We start from the raw sequence: 21926 nt of genomic DNA on the forward strand, positions 1-21926 counted from the left end.
TTCCTTTTTTTCTTAATAACTGATTTTTTTTATTTTTTAAGTTTTTGGCCATACCTTGCAGCATGTGGGCTCTTATTCCCCAACCGGGAATAGAACCCATGCCTCCTGCAGGGCAAGCATGGAGCCTTAACCACTGTACTGCCAGGGAAGTCCCCTGCACTTCTGTTTTTAAATCAGAGGACTCTTAAATTCAGTCTCTTCAGGATATGCCACGATATTAACCACCCTGGAATCTTTCGCTTATTTTAAATACCAATGTCTGCCCCATTTCAGATACCAATTTAAATTCTGCCAGCTCCACTGAAAGTTTAATATGTTCCCCTCCTGTGGCCCGTCTCTTCTGTCTTGAAAAATTACCCAATTAACTGAGTAGGAACCCTAATTGGCCAGTCTCTTTAGATCTGTGGTAGTTACTTTTTAAGATGATCAAATCAAAGCATACTAATTGAGAAAATGTAAAAAATATAGAAAATCTTGATGAAGAGGACATCACCCATGAACTTAACCACCTGAGGACAGCCTCTCTGGACATTCATCAAATAGGTAGACTTACCTATGAACCTGGGGAAACCAAGGTTCAGGCCCCTATAAATCAATAATTTACTTTCATAGTGAATTTTTTGTTTTTAACTTTGTAGTCTTATTCTTAAGGAGTCAAAATTGTCATAAGCTTCAGGCCACACAAGACTTGGGTCCATCACTGCCATTAAGGTGATTAATTGATTTTTTAAAAATCTGGTTCCTTTCTGTTTCATAATATACTTTGCCACTTAACAAAATACAACTTTATTTCTCATTGCCATTTTCGTTTAGAATTCCTTTTAATAACAGTGTAGTGTTACAGTGTGGAGAAGGCAATGGCACCCCACTCCAGTACTCTTGCCTGGAAAATCCCATAGATGGAGGAGCCTGGTGGGCTGCAGTCCATGGGGTCACTAAGAGTCGGACACGACTGAGCGATTTCACTTTGATTTTTCACTTTCATGCATTGGAGAAGGAAATGGCAACCCACTCCAGTGTTCTTGCCTAGAGAATCCCAGGGATGGGGGAGCCTGGTGGGATGCCGTCTATGGGGTCGCACAGAATCGGACACGACTGAAGCGACTTAGCAGCAGCAGTGTTACAGTGAGTGGATGTTTAGTAGATGAATTGACTTATTGAGTGAATCCTGAATCCTCTAATGTTGGAATTCACTCCCCCCTCCCCACCCCCTGTTATTCTTATAAACGGTGCGTTATTAAGCATCCTGGTAAATACATCTTTGTGCATAATGTGTAGAAGTGGCTCAAACCATATGTATATTTGGGGGGCTCTTGATGCATACTGACAAATAGCTCTTTGGAGAAGTAGCATCAACTTACTTTCCCAACATTCGTATGTGAGAAAACTCGCTTTCTCATCTCCTGTCTGCACTATTTACTGTATTGTGAAAACCTTTGCTGGGACTTCCCTGGTGGCCCAGTGGTTAAGTATCCTCCTTGCAATGCAGGAGACACAGGTTTGAAACCTGGTCAGAGAACTAAGATCCCACATGTGTCAGGGCAGCTAAGCCCAAGCGCAGCAGCTAGAGAGGCTGCCTGCAGCAAAGATCCCATTTGATGCAGCTAAGACCCAAAGTAGCCAAAATAAAAAAATTTTTTGCTAATTTCATGAGGCTATCTTTATTTTAATAATCATATTTTTTCTTATTAAACTGAAAACTGTTAGTTTTCCATCAGAAAGTACTCTTAACAGCTCTTTTTATTTTTAAGGCATTATCCGTTTGCCATAGTTACAGTGCACGTATTGATTTGCTTAGTCTTTAATTGAATTTGGAGAAACTGAGGAATTTGGGTCATTTGGAATTGTCACCATCATCTGGCTGTGAAAAATGCTATTTAGGGGAAATTGTAGAAGGCATTCCAGAAGGCAGGCACACATCAGATTAAGTTGGCCACGTTACAGGGAGAATTCAATTCATTTCAACTAAAAGATGTTTGAGCAGCTACTATACACCTAATATTTTACTATATATTACCCTCTGATGAGTACAGCTAATTGTAATGCAGAATTAAAAGCCATGCTTGCAATTTCAGTAAGATGTATTTGAGAAACATTCTTAAATAGTTAATGGAAAAGTGTTGGAGGAGTGTTTGGGAAAGTGGCTCAGAAGTAAAGTGTGTGCCAAGCAAAGAAGTGGTGAGAAAGTCCTCCAAGCGGATGGCCCAGTGTTGAGAGTGGGCGTGCTTGATAAAGTCACAGAGCAGCAGAATTTCCAACACAACTGTGATGCCCTAGGAATGTAGCATGATTTGGGGTTAATGGGCAAGAAGAGGAGGTTGAGGTCAGTTTTAGTTGATTTGGGGTGCTGTGACAAATTACCAAAGACAGAGTATCTTAAATAACAATGTATTTTCCACTGTTGCAGAGACTGGAAAGTTCAAGGTCAGTGACTGGGGAGGACCCACTTCCTGGTTTGCAGATTGCTATCATCTCACTGTATCCCCACAAACCAGAGAGCAGAGATAGAAAAGAAGCTCTCCCATGTCTCTTCTTCTAAGGGTGCTATTCCCATGACGGGGTGCTATTCCCATGAGGGGGGGCACCCTCATAACCTAATCACCTCCCGGAGGCACCACCTCCACATACCACTACAGTAAGAATTAAGGTTTTAACATGCATTTTGGAGGAACACAAATATTCAGTTCATAGTGAGGTCACACAGTGCAAACCCTTACATCCTATATGAAGATAAAGAACATTTTAGAAGCTATCCCAAACTCTGGAACGGATTCTGAGATTCAGAAGATTATAGCAATGTGTGATACCACATGACCTGCCAAGTGCGTTTCATTTTTTACAACATGTCACCAAAAGCTGATGGTGACAAATGGACTTTCCCTTTGCAGAGCCATTGAGATGGAAGAACACTTGAGGTTTCTCAGAAGGTCCGCAGATACTGTGGGGTTCCTTTCAGCACTCCTGCTTTCAGGGCTCTGGGCCTTCCTCCGCTCCCCCTAGCACGTGGATTACTTCTAACCACGTGTCATCATTTACTTTGGTTGATTTCAAGACAGGAATCTTTTTTCCAAGCTGCCCCCATCATGCTTCCACATCTTCCAGCAGATGGTCGGGCTAAAAGTGTGAGGACAGCTATGATGGTCCAAAGAGGACAGTTGGAGGAGATGGATGTAGCTTAATGCAAAATTTCAGAGGCTGTGTGCTTCCAGGGAGAGATCGTGACTTTTGTGGCTTGACCAAATGGGATATATGAGTTAGTTAAGCCATTTTACTACCTGTAACTTGAGGCGAGCTACCTGGACCTTCCGAACTTCCTTCTCCCTTTCTGTGAAATGGGGGCATCACACCAATCTCTTCAGAGATGCTGATTCTGTGAAATTACATGGGTACTGTTTCTGACACAGAGCAGACATCCTATAAATAAATGTATTTCCCTCGTCCTCTTTCCTTCTTCATAAAAAGGGAACTTCTCATCCAAAGTCCTTCAGACTTCCTCTAAATCTGGAGCAGCCAGCCCTCACTCAGAGCGAGGGCAGAATGCCAGGGCATGCTGAATCCCACCACCGTGCCAACAAAACGCCACCATAGATTAAGAGAGTTCCTTCTGAGTTTAAGCGTTTCTAAATACCTTTCGTGAACTGAGAAGGCAGGCTGAACCAAGTGTAAAAAGACTGCTCTCCTCTGTTCATAAAGGCATCTTTTCCATCTTCTCCAGATATTCATGATCTGTAACTGGACTTGTGTACCCAGCTGGCAGCCACACTAGCCAGACCCTGAGGTAACCATAGTTCAGGCCCAATTTTTTTTTTTTCTTCCCTCAGAGCAGCCTGCAAATTCTATTTCAAGCACACACACGTACAGAATGCAGATGTGGGAATGAAAACCAGGCCCTTCTGGGGGGAATGAGGCTGTGATATCTGACTGTAGGAAGGCCACGAGTGGTCCTTGAACAGGGGCCCCGCCCAGGCATGGTTGCGGCCCAGACCTCAAACATGGTTCTGGCCTTCGGATATGACATTAGCAATCACATGGAGAGTCACCGCATCTCCTGTTTGGGGCAGAAACGTTGCACAATCTATGGTCAGACAGGCTTGAAAGGGTTTTTTCTGTACTCTGCAAAATGTGTAGCAGTGTGGAAGTTCTGGAAAACTAACTCCTTGAAGAAGCTGAGGATCGAAACAGTGATAGAGAAGAGAGAGTGAGCTGCTTATGCTTGTATGAAAGGACTACTCTGATCAAGGAGATGGACACTTCAGAATGTGGGTCTCGTTTGTGTCCAAATTAGGAATGAGATTCCTAAATCATGTAGCAAAAGCTCTTACAGCCCGAATAGATCCCAAAATGAACATTCCTTTTGGATGACCTATATTAATAAACCATTCATTCATTCAACAAACACATGTTAAGAACCTACTACATCACAAGTAGTATCACAAGTCAAAGGATACCAAGGCAAACAACAACAAAAAACATCTTAGAAAGAATCCCTGGGACTTCCCAGGTGGCCCAGTGGTTAAGGCTCTGTGCTTCCAATGCAGGGGGCCCAGGTTCGATCCCTGGTTGAGGAACTAACATCCCACATGCTGCCCAGCTTGACCAAAAAAAACCCCAAAACCTGTTTTAAAAATGCAGTTTAAAAAAAAATCCCTGGTGGGACTTCCCTGGTGGTCCAGTGGTTGGGATTCTGCACTTTCATTGCCAAGGATGCAGGTTCAATCCCTGGTCAGGGAGCTAGGATCTTGTAAGTTGTGCAGAACGGCCAATAAGTAAACAAACAAATAAAAAGGAGACCAGAGGAATTATTTTCTAAAAAATACCTAGTCTCATGAAGCTTCTATTTTATTAAAAAAAAAAAAAAAAATCCTGCACTTCCCTCCTAGTACAGTGGAGAAGAATCCACCTGCCAATGCCAGGTACCCAGGTTCCATTCCTGGGAAGATCCCACGTGCCAGGGAACAACTAAGCTTATGTGCCTCAATTACTGAAGCCCATGTGCTCGGAGTCCGTGCTCCAAAACTAGAGAAGCCACCGCAACGAGAAGCCTACCTACCTTAACTAGACTGTAGCCCCCACTTGCCTCAACCAGAGAAACCTCAGGCACAGCAATGAAGACCCAGCACAGCCAAAAATTAACAACAACAAAAAAAACCCCAGCCCAATGAAGCTTCCATTTTTGACAATAAACACTAGTAATTGTGAATATATAGGTTAGAGTAAATAGTGAAAAACTCTCAGGAACAGAAATGAAGCAGGAGTTGGGGTATGAAATAAGAGGCAGAAAGGGTGCTGAAATTTTGGAGAAGGTGGTGAGGGAAAGCATGGCTGGGAAGCTGACTTGAATGAAAGACCTGATTGATGGTTTGGATAAATATAGACCTAGATAGAAAATATTTCTCCCGGATTTTCGAGACCATTTCTCCATTGTCTTTGGTTTCTGGGCTGCTGCTGAGAAAGCGAATGCCCTTCTAACTCCCGCTTCTTCCTTTGTGACTTTCCTCCCCACCCTCTGGGAACTTGTAGGAACCTCTGTTTTTCCCCTGCCATCTGGAATGTCTCAGTGCCAATTCTGAGTGTCTTTAGCATTTCACGAACCTTTTTTTTTGTTTGTTTTTTGGTCACGCCTTGCAGCATGCAGGATCTTAGTTCCTTGACCGGGAATCGAACCCATGCCCCTCTTTATCAGAAGCTCCGAGTCTTAACCACAGGACCACCTGGGAAGTCCCTCCCTCCTGAACCTGTTCAGTCTCCAACCTCATGTCTTCGGTTTGGGGAGACCAAAAAAAATTCTTATAATACCTTTGTGAAACTGCTCGGTTTTTTCTGACCTCCTTACCCAAGTCCCCATTATGAGGAATTGAGAGGCTCTGAGGTAATTCTCTCTTTTTTTATTGGTTCTCACCCTTTTCCCACTCCTTAGTCTATTTTGGTGCCCTTTTTGAGATTTCGTCAACTTTGTCTTCGCCCCTGAATTTGTCCTTTCTGTTCTCATGGTTCCCAGGGCTCTCTGTTGCTCTCCAAATGTTCCCCCTTTCTCAGACTGTCTCATTGCTTCTGAGTTTCTGGTTTCTGTTTGTTTCTAACATGAAAGAGGCTTTATGAAATGCCTGGTAATACTTGCTGGTCTGTTCATGTATAAGCGAAGCATGGTCGTACTCACTGGAAGCTCTTGTGTGTGGCCTGGGCTGCTTCATGATGGGGTGACCAGACAGAATCAGAATCTTACCTTGCTCAAAACTCTGTTGGTGTCCTCTCAGAGGACAGTCAGCTTTCCTCCAGGGCTTCCTCCAGTTTCCTGACAGAGATGTCAGCCCTTTGCCAGAACTCTGACAGAGGGGACCTCACACACCTTCCCCTATGTCTAGTGAGCCAGAATCCAGTCCACTGGCTCCTCCTCATTCAGGTTCTGCTGTGGATTTGTGGAGTTGCTTGGCTGAATGGGATGCAAAGGAGATGGGGAAACTTGTTGCTATTGTTGTAGACTCACAAAGTCATGTCCGATTCTTTGCAACCCCATGGACTATAGCCCGCCAGGCTCTTCTGTCCGTGGCATTTCCCAGGCAAGAATACTGGAGTGGGTTGCCATTTCCTTCTCCGGGGTATCTTCCTGACTCAGGGATTGAACCCGCATCTCTTGCATTGGCAGGAGGATTCTTTACCGCTGGGCCACCAGGGAAGCCGCCCAGGGAAAGCGTGCTGCACCATTAAAAAAATTCAGTCAGCCCTCATGCTTTCCAGGCACTCTGCATTCCTACCTTCAGGAGGACCTAGCGCCTCATTTCCTGAGCTTCTCCAGCCCTGCAATTATGCAGAGTTCTGCGCCTGAAGACCTAGGTGTCAGCTTTCTATGGTCTGCTATTGTTTCCTCTCTCACCCCCTTAATTCTTTGATTTATGCTTTTTTAATTCTTCATCGTCATCTGAATGGAATGTCAGAAGGAGATAGAAATAAATCAGTTGCATGAGCTGTTGTATTTAACCACAAGTCATAGTCTTTTTTCTTTTGAGTCTGTCCTGCCAACGACTGCTCCAGTGGTACTGGTAGAGGGCCTCGGGAGATTCTCACAGGAAGTGGGATTCAGATTCAGCATGGAGATCTTCCATCCCCCTCCTCAAGTCACCTGTCTTTGAATAACAAGTGACCCTAAACATAGTGACCAAGAACAACCACAGTTATGTATTTGCTTGTGATTCTGCCATTTGGGCAGGGTTTCCAGGGAGGGTCTTGTTTCTGTTCTGGCAGGGCTCTCCTGGGGCCAAGGGTTCCCCCTTCAATGTGGCACACCCACATAACTGGCCGGTGGTCCTGGCTGGAGAATGGTGCCTGGTGGGGGGCATCAGTCAGGGCTCCCACTTTTTTCTTCATGTGGCCTCCCAGCGTGGCTCAGTTAGAGTCCACAGAAGTTTGGTTCTGTAAGGATGCAGACAAGACAGGCATGCTCAACAAGAAGACAAGCTCTCATGTGCAAGCATGTGCCGTTTTGCATCACACTTGCTAGCATCTCATTTACCAAAGTGAGTCCCGTGGCCAAGCCTAGACTCCAGGAAGAGGGGACTGCACTCCACAGGGGCACGATGGCTGGGAGGCATGGTTCACAGGAGCCACATGCCCCCTGGAACTCTAAGATGCTATCATCCTGTGCTTGTGTTGGTGCAACTGATATTTTTCCATTTTCTTTCTGACACATTAGGACACCAGACTCATGTAGATATTTTCTTTTGGTAGAAACATTCAATATGTAGTAAAGCCCCAGAGATATTGTAGCATTTCCACTTACAGCACATTTCTGGATGGACTGTAAAGACTTAATCTAGGGATTCCCCTGGTGGTCCAGTGGTTAAGACTTAACCTTTTGATGCAGGGGGTGTGGGTTTGATTCATGGTTCAGAAGCTAAGATCCCACATGCCTGGAGGACAAAAAACCAACACATAAAACAGAAGTAATATTGTAACAAATTCAATAAAGACTTTAAAATAGGTCCACTTCAAAACAAATCTTAAAAGAAAAAGACTTTATGTCACTTGCCTGTTGCTATCATGATTGTGTCCCTCATTAAAGACGTGGGGAAAAAAATTCACCCAATGGGGTCAGATTCCTAAATACACCTTTCAAGGGAATTAAATACTGTGTTTTGCTTTAGGCCACCAAGGGTTAGCTTCTTGTCCTTTGGTTTTTAAAATAGTTAAAAATGAGCCTCTGTAACACCTGCCTTAACTCTAAAGAATAAGGTATTTACATCATAACCAGAGAGTGCGCTTCTTGAAAATTCCAAGATTACGTCTCTTGTGACATGGTTTTTTTGCAAGCGCACCTGGGACATTCCTGCCTGCGGTAGGACGGAAGTGGCTTAGCTTGTGCTATGCGTCGTGTGAGTCTTGAGCTGTGACTGATAACTGTGTCCATCTTATGTGCAGGAGTTCTTTATCTCCAGTACGGAGATGAAACCAAGCAGCTCAGGATGCCGAACGAAATTACAAGTGCAGACACGATCCGAGCTCTCTTCGTAAGTGCCTTCCCACAGCAGCTCACCATGAAAATGCTGGAGTCGCCCAGTGTCGCCATTTACATCAAAGATGAAAGCAGAAATGTCTATTACGAACTAAATGATGTCAGGTAAGCGGTGACGTCACATGTGTCCACCATCTTCCACCGACCATTGGTACCAAGTCCCCATCTCTCTGTGTCCCAGTGAAGACAGCACGGCTGTTGTCTTAATGAGCAGGTTTACCTTATCCAGGTGTGAATCCACTATCTGGTTTTCTAGAATTCATTGACAAAGTTTGGTTTACAGAGGTGAGAACAGACTTCTCCCACACAGATGTTTGCAGGTTACATCTGAAAAAAATGGAAAAGTTGAGCCAGTCCATTGTTTATTGTAAGAGTTAGGGAAGCGATGGCCCAGGAAGATCATATGAGTAGAAGGTTATACCTACAGGTGGAACTTAACCAACTCCTTTTCAAGGGCTCTCATTCTCATAGACGGAGCCTGTGGACATTTTAGGTAATGATCCCACTGGGCCATAATTTACATGAATGAGTTAGAATAAAAGCAGTGGACGCAATGCTATTGTCCACAAGAAAGGAGACCAAGAAGCCTTCTCCTTTTCTTGTTTTTTAAATAGTTGGCCTTTGCTAAAGGATCCCACTTTCCATGTGAGCTTTCTCCAGGGCTCCTAGTATAATAGTGAAAAGTGAAAGTGTTAGTCTGTCCAGCTCTTTGTGACTCCATGGGCTCTGTCCATGGAAATTTCTAGGCAAGAACATTGGAATGGGTAGCCATTCTCTTCTCCAGGGGATCCTCCCAAACCCAGGGATCAAACCTGGGTCTCTTGCAGGGCAGGCAGATTCTTTACCATCTGAGCCACCAGGAAGTCCACTCCTGATACAATAAGATGTACTTTAAAAGGAGGCTAAAGGGATTCCTACTGTGGCCAGTGGCACAGAAAGGGAAGGACTTTATCAATGCCAATAATGTTGTGTCGTGAAAAGAAGGGACCATCTGAGCCCTTCTTGCCAAACAAGCCTGAGAAACAGGACTGAAATCAACCCAAATGAGCTGTTGCTAGTATAGCTGTTAAACATTTTAGAGCTGAGAAAAAGATTGAGTGATTCATCCAGCCCTTTCATTTGATGGGACCAGAAACTCAGATGCTTAAGAGTTAAGACTTATTCAAGATCATGCAGCCAGTTAATGTCTAAGCCCAGCCCCAAACCTGACTGTCCACATTCTTGATCAGAAATTGTTTATTCCCTCAGAATGTTCTCCTCTCAACTCATCTGGGCCCCAAGTTGGTTTCTCTGGGTCCCTTCCTTGTGGGGATAGCAGACTGTCCTGTTTCTTCATCATGGAATTAATAAGAACTACTTTTTAAAAATATGCCTCTAGTGCATATAAATTTCTAACAGTGATCAGAAATGACATATTTAGGCTTGTACAAAGGTGTATGAGTAATTTAGAGCTTTCAACGTTTGACACATGCCCCTAAGGTATAGGTGTTAGGTCTCTTGCCCAACCTTTCTGTTTTTTAAAATATGTTTAAATATTCATGAGTATCAGGAAATTCATGTTTGTTTTTTGACATAAATTATTGATCAAGCTGTCATCAAAAAATATCCTTAATGCACAAAGCATGAACTTAACCATGAAGTAATCACGCAATATTTAGAGAGTATATTTGCAGTATATACTCCAATATACTAAAGTTCTAATACTTTGCCCACCTGATATGAAGAACTGATCATTGGAAAAGACCCTGATGCTGGGAAAGATTGAAGGAGGGAGGAGAAGGGGATGACAGAGGGTGAGATGGCTGGATGGCATCACTGACTTGATGGACATGAGTTTGAGTAAGCTCTGGGAGTTGGTGATGGACAGGGAAGCCTGGCGTTCTGCAGTTCATGGGGTCACAGAGAGGCGGACATGACTGAGTGACTGAACTGAACTGATACTTGCAATAAGATAATCTCGTGTAGTTTATGTGCTGCTTTAAAACCATCTTCTTGAATTTTTGCAGTTCGAGAAATTGAGGGGAAGGGTAATAATAAGTACACATGAAACTACGCAAAGCCACTTTTGATTGTGGAGTTCAAGGCTGATGAAATTATTGTAAACAGTTGGATCCCACTGTCTTGCAGCTCATGCAAGAATTTTTATAGTACAAGTCATGATTTCCTAGACATGAGTTTCTTTCCCAAGCCTCAAAGTATGACTACTAAGACTTTCTTTGCACATTCTTTGGGGGTACTGTGATGTAGTCACAAAAAGAGAAATGGGAGGGAAGACAAAGAGGAAAAGATCCCCCAAAACTTCCAAACTGAAATGGTCCTTCTTAATGCAAATTCAGTTGATGAAACAAAGCAGCACTTGAAAGAAGTGATCGCATTAAATGTTAATAGTTTCAGTTTGTTTCTATCTGCAAAAGTGATGTTCTCGTTGATTCTTAGGCTGTGGTACTGATAGCCTGATTTTTAAAAAGTCTCATTGAAAATGTGTAAGGGGAACATCATTGGTTTATAAATTTGTCTATAATTTTACTTTTCAGAGTTTTGATTTACATATGAAAATGGATCTAAAAATATTTAAGTGGACCTAAAAATATTTAAATGTCTTTATTTGGTGATGAATATACTATTTAGGCAAGATGATAACATGTATGTTCTTTCAAAGAATTATTATTCTTTGCTTTTTTTGCATAAAATCCCTCAAGTATATTTTATTTGAATGGTAGAATAAACTTTCACCATCAGCATTAAATAGAACCTTGCCTGCTCCCTCTCCCAGCAAGGGAAAAAAAAAAAATGTAGCCTGTAGATTTTACCTGAAGACACTGGCTTTAATATCCTACACCCAGAGACAAATTTCATTCATGGCCAGTATTTTTGAAGTGAGGGTGTATTTGTTAAACATTTGGAGCTTTCATCATGGTGTTGAGTTGTCCATATTTTCCTTGGGGAAATGCTACCGAGAGTTTAGGTTGAAATTCTGTGTTGTAAATGTTGCCATGGCAAACGCAAGCTGGGCCTTTTCTGTTGGTTCATCTTGGATGAACATGTTTCTAAATTAATCATAAACCAACCTCCTGTGTTTTAAATACCTTCAGAACCACATGAATTTTTTTTTTTTCTCATGGCTTAAGTAAGGTTTTCAGTTTCTTCACATCGTCACTTGGGAATTTGACCCCCCGTCCACAGGGTGAGTTCCTGCAATGAATCCCCACACCCTTTCCCTCTGCTAACTCTTCCCGTTCTAGTCACTGAGTCTCTTCTAGTAACAAGGGCCACACTCCTCCCCTTAAGCAGACTTCTAATGAGCTGCTTGAAATGTGGAGCGATGGTACAAGCTGGGGCTAGTCACCGCTTAAAAGCAAACACTGACAGATATTTGATGGAAGGAAGCAAGACTAGTCCAAGGATCCTCCAGTTCATTGAAAACAAAAACACAAGCCAATCATCCCAGTGATTGCGATTGGCCCACAATACGTGTGGCTGCACCTGGAGGAAAGGAATGTGTCTTCCTGCACCAGATTCCCTAGGCTCACCGTGCCAGCCCTGGCAGGCATCGCAGTGTAGACGGGGCTGAACATGCCCGGGGGGGCCTCTTCTGCTGATGAAAACTGAAGATGGAGGGCGAAGGACGTCGTAGATATTCATAAGCTCTTAAATAATTTTAAGGTAGGCTGTTAGTGAAATGTGGTTCTGTCCTTTGCTGCAGTCTGATTGACTCTAGAGTTTCTAAGTGTTGGATTCCAAGGGAGAGACAAACCAGCGGAAGAATTTACCCACTGCTTTTTCTGGAATCCAACTTGTATGAGGAACAATATCTTTTAAAAATCCATTATGGAAGGGGAAAAAAATCATAAAGATACTAGTTTTGATCTTTATGGTACTTTTTTTCTGGACTGCAAATACCTTTTTCTTTCCCTGGCTATAGGTGTTCGGAGGAAAAAAGCATTTTTCGTTTGCATCCATTCATGAGATAAGCAGAAAACCAGGTGTCTGGGCAAAGTAAACAATTAAATATTTAAATATTAACCAAATCCCTTTGAACAGATTGTAAATATGGGAACTTTATTGTTTCATGAAGTGTTAGCTTTCCTTGCTCTGAATCTTGAAAGAAGGTTTATGCTACCCGATATTTATGGGTGGAGAGCTACGGAAAAAGAGTAATACTTTCCTGAGGAATAGGGGGAATAAAAGGAAAGAAAAGCTGAAGTCATTTTTTTCCTTTGCCTTATTTATCTTTGCCTATTTTTACGGTAAAAGAACTTTTTGTCTGGTTGATTGCACACAGTCGCTGGACTGTCGGAAGATATCTTTTACCTGATTCTTATGAGTAGAGGAGAAGGAAATGGCCACAATAAGGCTCCTTTCATCTGCCATAGTTATTGATGTTTTTGATTCCAGGAACATTCAGGACAGATCCCTTCTCAAAGTGTACAACAAGGATCCTGCCCACGCATTCAACCACACACCGAAAACTGTGAACGGAGACATGAGGGTGAGTGTTCCTGTTCTGTTTTTACTTTAATTCTGTGGGTCGAACTATCATCCCTCCTCTGGCATGTGGTCCTGGTGTGATCACACTGAAACACCAGATATGGGGGGTTCTTAACTGCTCTTCTTGTCTAATGGCATTGTTTCTTGGTAGAGAAGTCAGATTCCCTCATTATTTGGAGTAAGAGGGTTGAGATGGGGCTTGACACATCCTATTTCATCTCTAAGCATGGAATTTAGTTATGTCCTCACTCCAAAGGGGTCCTGAAGATCTGTACGTGAAGGTAATAGATCATCTTACTCGGAGGATCTCTTGCTATTTTTTCCCTCCATTTAAAGCAAACCTGCCATACCAATGACAGCAAAACCTGTGCACAACTGCATGTAGAATCTATTAATATCTTTCTATCAGCTATTCCAAGTCCCAGAATTCTAATTATTGAATAAATTCTTCACTTTCTAATTCAGGACTGTTTGCTGTTACAACTGCAAATAGTGTTAAATATTATCAAATGTCACCTGCATGGTGTTGAGGGCAAAGTACAAAAATCTGCATGTTTTGTGAGCTAAAATTCTCTAGATTTAGAGCATCGTAGAAGATTATCCAAATATTCAGAGCATACAGGCATGTTTTGAAGAATAAAGCACAGGGAACCTGAAAAGGCAGATTGTAAAATCGCACTAATGCAAGTCCATTTGAATGGGATTGCATTTCTAACAATAATGCTAATGCTACCTTCCTCTGCAGTAAAAATGAGCAGGAAAAAAAGATTCGCTTCTCCAGATGCACCTCCACCTCCCCACCCCATCCCCCACCCCCAAATTTAGAACATGCCTTGACATTTTCTATCATCCTTTCTAAGGATTAGCACTGGATGCTGGAGTTTAACTAGGAAAAAAAACACTAATGATTAGGTTTTACTGCCAAAGAAACCCAGGCACTGCCTGTCCTAGAACTGCAGGAGGGTTCTTGAAGGACTCTGCTTCCTGACAGTGAGTATTAGTTGTGTTTTGCTGGTGTACCAAATTATTACATATTCACTGGCTTAAAATGACACAGATTTACTGTCTTACAGTTCTAGAAGTCAGAAGTCCCACATAACTTCAGTGAACTGATAAAATTAAGGGATCATTGGTATTCCTTTCCAGAAACTCCCGTTTTTCCCAGCTCCTGGAGGCCACTCCCATTCCTTGGCTTGCAGCCTTCTCCCTCCATCTTTAAACACATGCAAGTAGCATCTTTCTGACATGGCTTCCCTCATCACACCTCCAACCCTCTCTCTTCCACTGTTAGGGACACTTGTGATTACATTGGGTCCAGTTCTCCAGAATAATCTCCTTATGTTAGGCTCAGCTGATTGGGCACCTTCATCCCCTTTCCCGTGTAGTCACAGGTTCTGGAGACTTGGATGGAGACGTCTTTGTTCTGCTCACCACACAGGATCTGTAAGTTGAGGACCAAGAGGTCAGGAGGTGCAATAGAGAGTGCTGGGAGAAATCTCCATGTGGCTCTGGACTGCAAGCTGAGTGATGACGTTGTAGGATCGGAGCCTACACACTTTTGGAGAAAGAGTCCTCTTGTTCTCCATGGCTGCTTTTTTTATGTCAGAAATGACATGTGATTTGAAGGGGAGGCTGAGCTGCTACTGCAGAAAAGCTTGGATTTGGAACTTTATTTTTAGTCAGTTACACTTTCCATGTAAACCAGCTCCATGTGAAGACAGATGGAGTCATGCTCATCACGAAGTATGAGCCGAATACGATGCTTCTCTTTGCTTTTCATGACCTCATTCATCTCTTGCTAAAGCAACATTCTTAAGAGTCTTTGCTCCTTGGAGATCCTTATTTTTTGATATGTCTAGCCTTCAGACTAGGGTTTCATAGTGTTCGAAGTTGTGTTTTTGTTACACGGAGCCCACACAGGGGCCCTAGAATTACCTCTGAAAATCTTGTTTATGGCTGGGAAGGACACCTGTTTTTAACTCTTAAGCAGATGTGGAACCTCCATAAGGACCAGCAGTAAAGCACGGAGAAAATCAAATATTAACCATCTGGACAGAGCCTGCTAGGATTCAGAACTTTGACTCTGGGTTTCAGTGGTGTTTCTCTATTTTTACTTTTAGACGAGACCCTTGTGGTCACTTTCTAAGTTGCCCACAGCCTACTTTAGACAGTGCTGTTCTCTGGGAGAGAGTCAAACTGTTCTCCCCAGAGGAGAAGAAACAAATGTTCACCATCCAACCCACAGAAAAAGCGTTCAGGTTTCAGTGAAGACAACTTAGAAATGAGACAGAGAGCGTAGTTTTAAAACCAACTCGGCAAAGAAGGGGTGGACACAGTTCAGCAAGCTGGTTCTCATCCAGTGGACTCAAAAAAATTCTGTACAGAAAAATTTTCAGTTTTCTCTGTTGTGTCAAAATGGATTTTTTAAAATGTATAGTCTCATGGAATAATTATCTGATTGGCAAATATAACAATATTCTTTCGTTTGTCAGTATCATAATTTGGTGAGTCATAAACTGGTATTAATGAAAAACCATTTTTAAAAATTAACACTTAAAAAAATTCTTATATTTCTGGAGTAAACCACACTTGATCACACACACAAAACAAAACCTAACTTGGTGTCATGTCTGCAGTTTGCAACTTGGCCCCTATTCATGAATTCCAGGAGCTAAAACACCTGGAATCCCTTTAGCCTCACCTTTTGGCTCTGGGGGTTGGAATTCTTAATCCTTCCTGACGAAGCTGGATGCCTTGCCATCAAAGGGAAGGAAGCTTTGTTGAGCTCTGCCAGGAGCACAGCTGCATGAGCCCACTGCTCGTGGTAAAGAAGAGAAATCCAGAACAGAGCAAGGATCCACGGCTCTAGCCTAAGCCGAGGGGAGGAATTCGGTGACAACTGCTCACCTGAGTCAGTTAATGCAGTCCCGCACCTGAGGTGGTTGGTCCATCCGCCAGTCTCCCAGCAACCTGAGCTAGTCCTCAGCTTCCCACTTGTTACTAGTATGCATGCGTGACTCAGAAAACATTGGTGGGACCAAGGTCATGCACCTCAGAGCGTATGTGGAATAGATGCTTAGTGGGAAAGACGTGTGCTGTATTTTTCATTGAGCATCTAGCCGAGCATGTTTAAAATTGACTTATCTTTTTAATTGAGGGATAGTTGACATACAATATTGTGTGAATTTCAGGTGTACAGAAAGTGATTCAGTTATTCTTTCAGGTTATATTCCATTGTAGGCTATCATAAGATACTGAATATGGGGCTTCCCTGGTGGCTTAGACGGTAAAGAGCCTGCATGCAATGTGGGAGACCTGGGTTTGATCCCTGGGTCGGGAAGATCCCCTGGAGAAGGAAATGGCAACCCACTTCAGTATTCTTGCCTGGAAAAATCCCATGGACGGAGGAGTCTGATGGACTATAGTCCATGGGTCACAAAAGAGTTGGACATGACTGAGCAACTAACAACAAAAATCTCATTATACATAAAAAAAAAAGATATTGAATATAGTTCTCTGTGCTACACAGCATAAATCCTTATTGAATATCTATTTTATGTATAATAGTTTGTATCTGTTAATCCCACACTCCTAATTTGTCCCTCTCTCTCTCTCCCCTTGGTAACCATACGTTTTTTGTTTTTCCTATGCCTGTGGTCTGTTTCTGTTTTGTATATAGATTCACTTGTGCTATTTTTAGATTCCACATATCAGTAATGTCTCATAATATTTGTCTTTCTCTTGACTTCACTAAGTATAATATTCTCTAGGTCCATCCATGTTGAAATGGATGAAATGAGAGTATTTCATTCTTTCCATGGATGAGTAGTATTTCATGATGTGTGTGTGTATATATACACATAAATATATATACACACACACATACACGCTTATATATGCTGTGTGCTGAGTCACTTCAGTCATGTCCAACTCTTTGCGACCCAATGGACCACAGCCTGCCAGGCTCCTCGGTCCTTGGGTTTCTCCAGGCTACAATACTGGAGTGGATTGCTATGCCCTCCTCCAGGGGATCTTCCCAACCCAGGCGTCGAACCCACATCTCTTACATCTCCTGCATTGGCAGGTGGGTTTTTTACCACTAACGCCACCTGAAAACCCCTTCATCTTCTTAAGCCAGCCATGTATTAATGGGCACTTAGGTTGCAAACACCCTCTTCCAACAACACAAGAGAGGACTCTACACATGGACATCACTAGATGGTCAATACCGAAATCAGATTAATGATATTCTTTGCAGCCTCAGATGGAGAAGCTCTATACAGTCAGCAAAAACAAGACTAGGAGCTGACTGTGACTCAGATCATGAACTCCTTATTGCCAAATTCAGACTTAAATTGAAGAAAGTAGGGAAAACCACTAGACCATTCAGGTATGACCTAAATCAAATCCCTTATGATTATACAGTGGAAGTGAGAAATAGATTCAAGGGATTAGATCTGATAGACAGAGTGCCTGAAGAACTATGGATGGAGGTTCATGACATTGTACAGGAGGCAGTGATGAAGACCTTCCCCAAGAAAAATAAATGCAAAAAGGCAAAATGGTTGTCTGACGAGACCTTACAAATAGCTGAGAAAAGAAGAGAAGCTAAAGGTAAAGGAGAAAAGGAAAGATATACCCATTTGAATGCAGAGTTCCAAAGAATAGCGAGGAGAGATAAGAAGGACTTCCTCAGCTATCAATGCAAAGAAATAGAGGAAAACAATGGAATGGGAAAGACTAGCGATCTCTTCAAGAAAATTAGAGATACCAAGGGAACATTTCATGGAAAGATGAGCACAATAAAGGACAGAAATGATATAGACCTAACAGAAGCAGAAGATATTAAAACGGGGTGGCAAGAATATATAGAGAAGCTATACAAAAAAAGATCTTAATGACCCAGATAACCACAATGGTGTGATCACTCACCTAGAGCCAGACATCCTGGAGTGTGAAGTCAAGTGGGCCTTAGGAAGCATCACTACGAACAAAGCTAGTGGAGGTGATGGAATTCCAGTTGAGCTATTTCAAATCCTAAAAGATGATGCTGTGAAAGTGCTGCATTCAATATGCCAGCAAATCTGGAAAACTCAGCAGTGGCCACAGGACTGGAAAAGGTCAGTTTTCATTCCAATCCCAAAGAAAGGCAATCCCAAAGAATGCTCAAACTACTGCACAATTGCACTAATCTCACACGCTAGTAAAGTAATGCTCAAAATTCTCCAAGCCATGCTTCAACAGTACATGAACCGAGAACTTCCAGATGTCCAAGCTGGATTTAGAAAAGGCAGAGGATCCAGAGATCAAATTGCCAACATCCGCTGGATCATTGAAACAGCAAGAGAGTTCCAGAAAAACATCTACTTTTACTTTACTGACTATGCCAAAGTCTTTGACTGTGTGGATCACAACAAACTGGAAAATTCTTCAAGAGATGGGAATACCAGACCACCTGACCTGCCTCCTGAGAAATCTGTATTCAGGTCAGGAAGCAACAGTGAGAACTGGACATGGAACAACAGACTGGTTCCAAATCAGGAAAGGAGTACGTCAAGGCTGTATATTGTCACCCTGCTTATTTAACTTCTATGCAGAGTACATCATGAGAAATGTTGGACTGGATGAAGTACAAGCTGGAATCAAGATTGCCGGGAGAAATATCAATAACCTCAGATATACAGATGACACCACCCTTATGGCAGAAAGCGAAGAACTTAAGAGCCTCTTGATGAAACTGAAAGAGGAGAGTGAAAAAGTTGGCTTAAAACTCAACATTCAGAAAACTAAGATCATGGCATCTGGTCCCATCGCTTCATGGCAGATAGATGGGGAAACAATGGAAACAGTGAGAGGCTTTATTTTTTTGGGCTCCAGAATCACTGCAGATGGTGATTGCAGCCATGAAATTAAAAGATGCTTGCTCCTTGAAAGAAAAGCTATGACCAATCTAGACATAATATTAAAAAGCAGAGACATTACTTTGCCAAAAAACGTCCGTCTAGTCAAAGCTGTGGTTTTTTTCAGTAGTCATGTATGGATGTGAGAGTTGGACTATAAAGAAAACTGAGCATCGAAGAATTGATGCTTTTGAATTGTGTTGTTGGAGAAGAATCTTGAGAGTCCCTTGGACTGCAAGGAGATCCAGCTAGTCCATCCTAAAGGAAATCAGTCCTGAATATTCATTGGAAGGACTGATACTGAAGCTGAAACTCCAATACTTTGGCCACCTGATACAAAGAATCAACTCGTTGGAAAAGACCCTGATGCTGGGAAAGATTGAAGGTGGGAGGAGAAGGGAACGACAGAGGATGAGATGGTTGGATGGCATCACCGATTCAACGGACATGAGTTTGAGTAGGCTCTGGGAGGTGGTGATGGACAGGGAGGCCTGGCGTGCTACAATCCATGAGGTTGCAAAGTTTCAGACACAACAGCAACTGAACTGAACTGAATTAGGTTGCTTCCATGTCTTGGCTATTGTAAATAGTGCTGCTGTGAACAATGGGATGCATGTATCTTTTCAATTTAGAGTTTTCTTTTCTTCCAGAACTGAGCATTTTTGAAGCTAATCTACCCAGGGAGACTTGTGGTTCTCTGCTCGAACTGAGCATCTCCTGATTCTTTACATGTGGGTGCAAATCACCCTGCTCTAAATGAATTGCCTGGCTTTTGTTTCATCACTTTAGATAGTAGCTTTGATAATTCAGTTCCCAAGGGTCTGAGCTCATCACATGGAATGGGCCCTTTTGCTAAAATTATATATGTACTCACGAGTTTGTAATTCACACATGTACAACTCAGAAGATGAGATATTCCATTCCATGACTCTCAGAGGGAACCAGGGACTTCCCATTCACTGAACCTAGTGGGGTTTTTTTTTGCAGTTTTCGGGCTTTTCCACTTTCTTCTTATTCGTGTATGTATTGGCTGTATTGGGTCTTAGTTGCGGCGTGTGGGATCTAGTTCCCTGACCAGGGTTCTAACCCCGGCCCCCTGAGTTGGGTGTGAGGAGTCCTAGCCACTGGACTACAGGGAAGTCCCTTTTCCACCTTCATGTGTGCTTTGAGATTACTTCCCGAGGTTCTTTGCTGCGATCAGTCAGTTCTCTGCTTTCTCTATGTCTTCAATTTTTACTTGCATGTTGGACAGTTTCCACATTTGCATAGAGAACACATCCCCCAGTATTGGCTCTGCATCTTAAATAACATTTCAAATGCCGAAATCAGTCACTGCCCCCAGACCTCTTCTGTCTGAGCCCTGCATTTGACAGTGATGGGCAGTCTCCTTAGAAACCTTGGTTTCCATTACACTGCCATCTCTGAATCCCTTGCATGCATGCAGACACACCCCAGCCTCCTTCACTAACTCTTCTTTTTTCTCTTGTCCTCTACATGGTCTGCAGGGCCTTTAGCCAGGCTTTACGAGTGTGTGTGTGTGTGTGTGTTTTAATTGCTCTTTTTCTTTCATCTGTACCTTTCCACTTGTCATTTTTGTGTTACTACTGATTTAACCAATAGGTCAGTGTAGATGACCCTTGAAACTCTATCCCTAGCTCTGCCATTTCTCTAGAGTGTAAGACCAATGTTCAGCTCCCAAGCAGTTGTCTTCATATGGATATTCTTCCAATGTTTTCTAGTGTATCCTGTCAAAGAAGAAAACATAAATCCTGATCTTTCTTTCCACCACAAACCTTTTTCTGCTTGTTTTCCTGTGTGTGTGAATGAAGCCATGACTGCTGATGGTGTGTCTATGAGTGCGGTGCCTGTGTATTTAAATGAGAGGGAGAGAAAAGATTTTAAAAGTTGAGTTATCAGTGACCCAACTTCTGTTTTTCAAATCATCCCACCAGTCCTCAGAACCCATCCATCTCACTCTGCAGGGCCTCTTACACACCACCCTGCTTCCCTGGCCCGCATCGTGACTCTCACAGTAGCTAACGTTTTTGTGCCTTTGACGAAGCATGTTCATGGATAATTTCATTTAAATCCTCAAGACACCATTTTGAGGCAGGTATTGGTACAAGCCCTTGTATTTATAGCTCAGAAAACAGTTCTTAAGTCTGTTGAAGACGTCTGCCCCAGGCCGCACAGCGAGAGAGTGCAGAGTTGAGATCTGAATCCGGGCAGCTTGGCTGCAGACCCCAGGCTCTTAGCAGCGCTGCTGTGATGCTGTAGTGACAGCATGCTCTATTTTTCTCTCAGTTGGTAATGCAACAGCTTTTAGCCAGTCTCCCCAACTCTTACTCCAACCTAGCAGCTATTTCCCAAGTCACCTCCCGACTTCCCATTGTGCAAAAGACTAGCACAGGCTGGGATTTCCTTGGCAGTCTGGTGGTTGCAACTCCATACCTACATTGCAGGAGTCACAGTTTCGATCCCTGGTCAGGGAACTAAGACCCTACAAGCGGCATGGCACAGCCAAAAAAAAAGGGGGGGGGGAATATCAGAGGCTGATCATCGTATCACCTCCGTCCCAACTGAGCCACCTCAGTTCCACCGAGTCTCTGCAATGCGCTCTCCCTCCCTCCATGATGTCTTGCGAAATCCATCCACCCACCATACTACAGGACAATAGCTCAGTTCCGTTGACAAGTGTGATAAAAGGGTGGGCGGAGACACTCTTCCACTCTTCCAGGTCTCTTCTGTCCGCTAACAACCCAAAAGCCATGTGTGCACCACGTTTGGATCCTGACTGGGACAAACCAAATGTAAAAGACATCTTTGAAACTGTTTGGGAAGTTTGAACATGTGTTAGGAATCAGATGATATTAACGGATAACCGGTAATTCTGTTGGGTATAATAATGACTCGGTGGTTATGTTTTTAAAAACGAGACCCACTGAAGTATTTTACAGGCTAAAATGGTACAGCTGCTGGGGTTTGCTTTAAAATGCTCTGGCAAAACAAACCCCAAAAGTGGAAATTGATGA

At 42.9% G+C, this 21926-nt stretch overlaps 1 protein-coding gene and 1 non-coding gene across 20 annotated transcripts in view; both read left to right on the forward strand.

Annotated features, from left to right (window-relative positions):
• The window catches only part of KIAA1217 (KIAA1217 ortholog), a 440669-nt gene that overhangs the window by 308094 nt on the left and 110649 nt on the right, over positions 1 to 21926 (forward strand). For 18 of the 19 annotated variants that reach the window (XM_043883233.1, XM_043883225.1, XM_043883224.1 and 15 more), the window contains 2 exons: positions 8413 to 8611; positions 12902 to 12995. In XM_043883233.1, coding sequence (XP_043739168.1) covers positions 8413 to 8611; positions 12902 to 12995 — 293 coding nt within the window. Of the gene's footprint in view, positions 1 to 8412; positions 8612 to 11770; positions 12170 to 12901; positions 12996 to 21926 lie in introns of those variants that run through there. The other variant, XM_043883237.1, reaches the window with a different exon arrangement.
• Positions 4496 to 4568, forward strand: TRNAG-UCC. The gene has a single exon. It is a non-coding gene; the product is annotated as a tRNA-Gly (tRNA).

The sequence above is a fragment of the Cervus elaphus genome, chromosome 23 (assembly GCF_910594005.1).
Source record: "Cervus elaphus chromosome 23, mCerEla1.1, whole genome shotgun sequence".
NCBI lineage: Eukaryota > Metazoa > Chordata > Mammalia > Artiodactyla > Cervidae > Cervus > Cervus elaphus.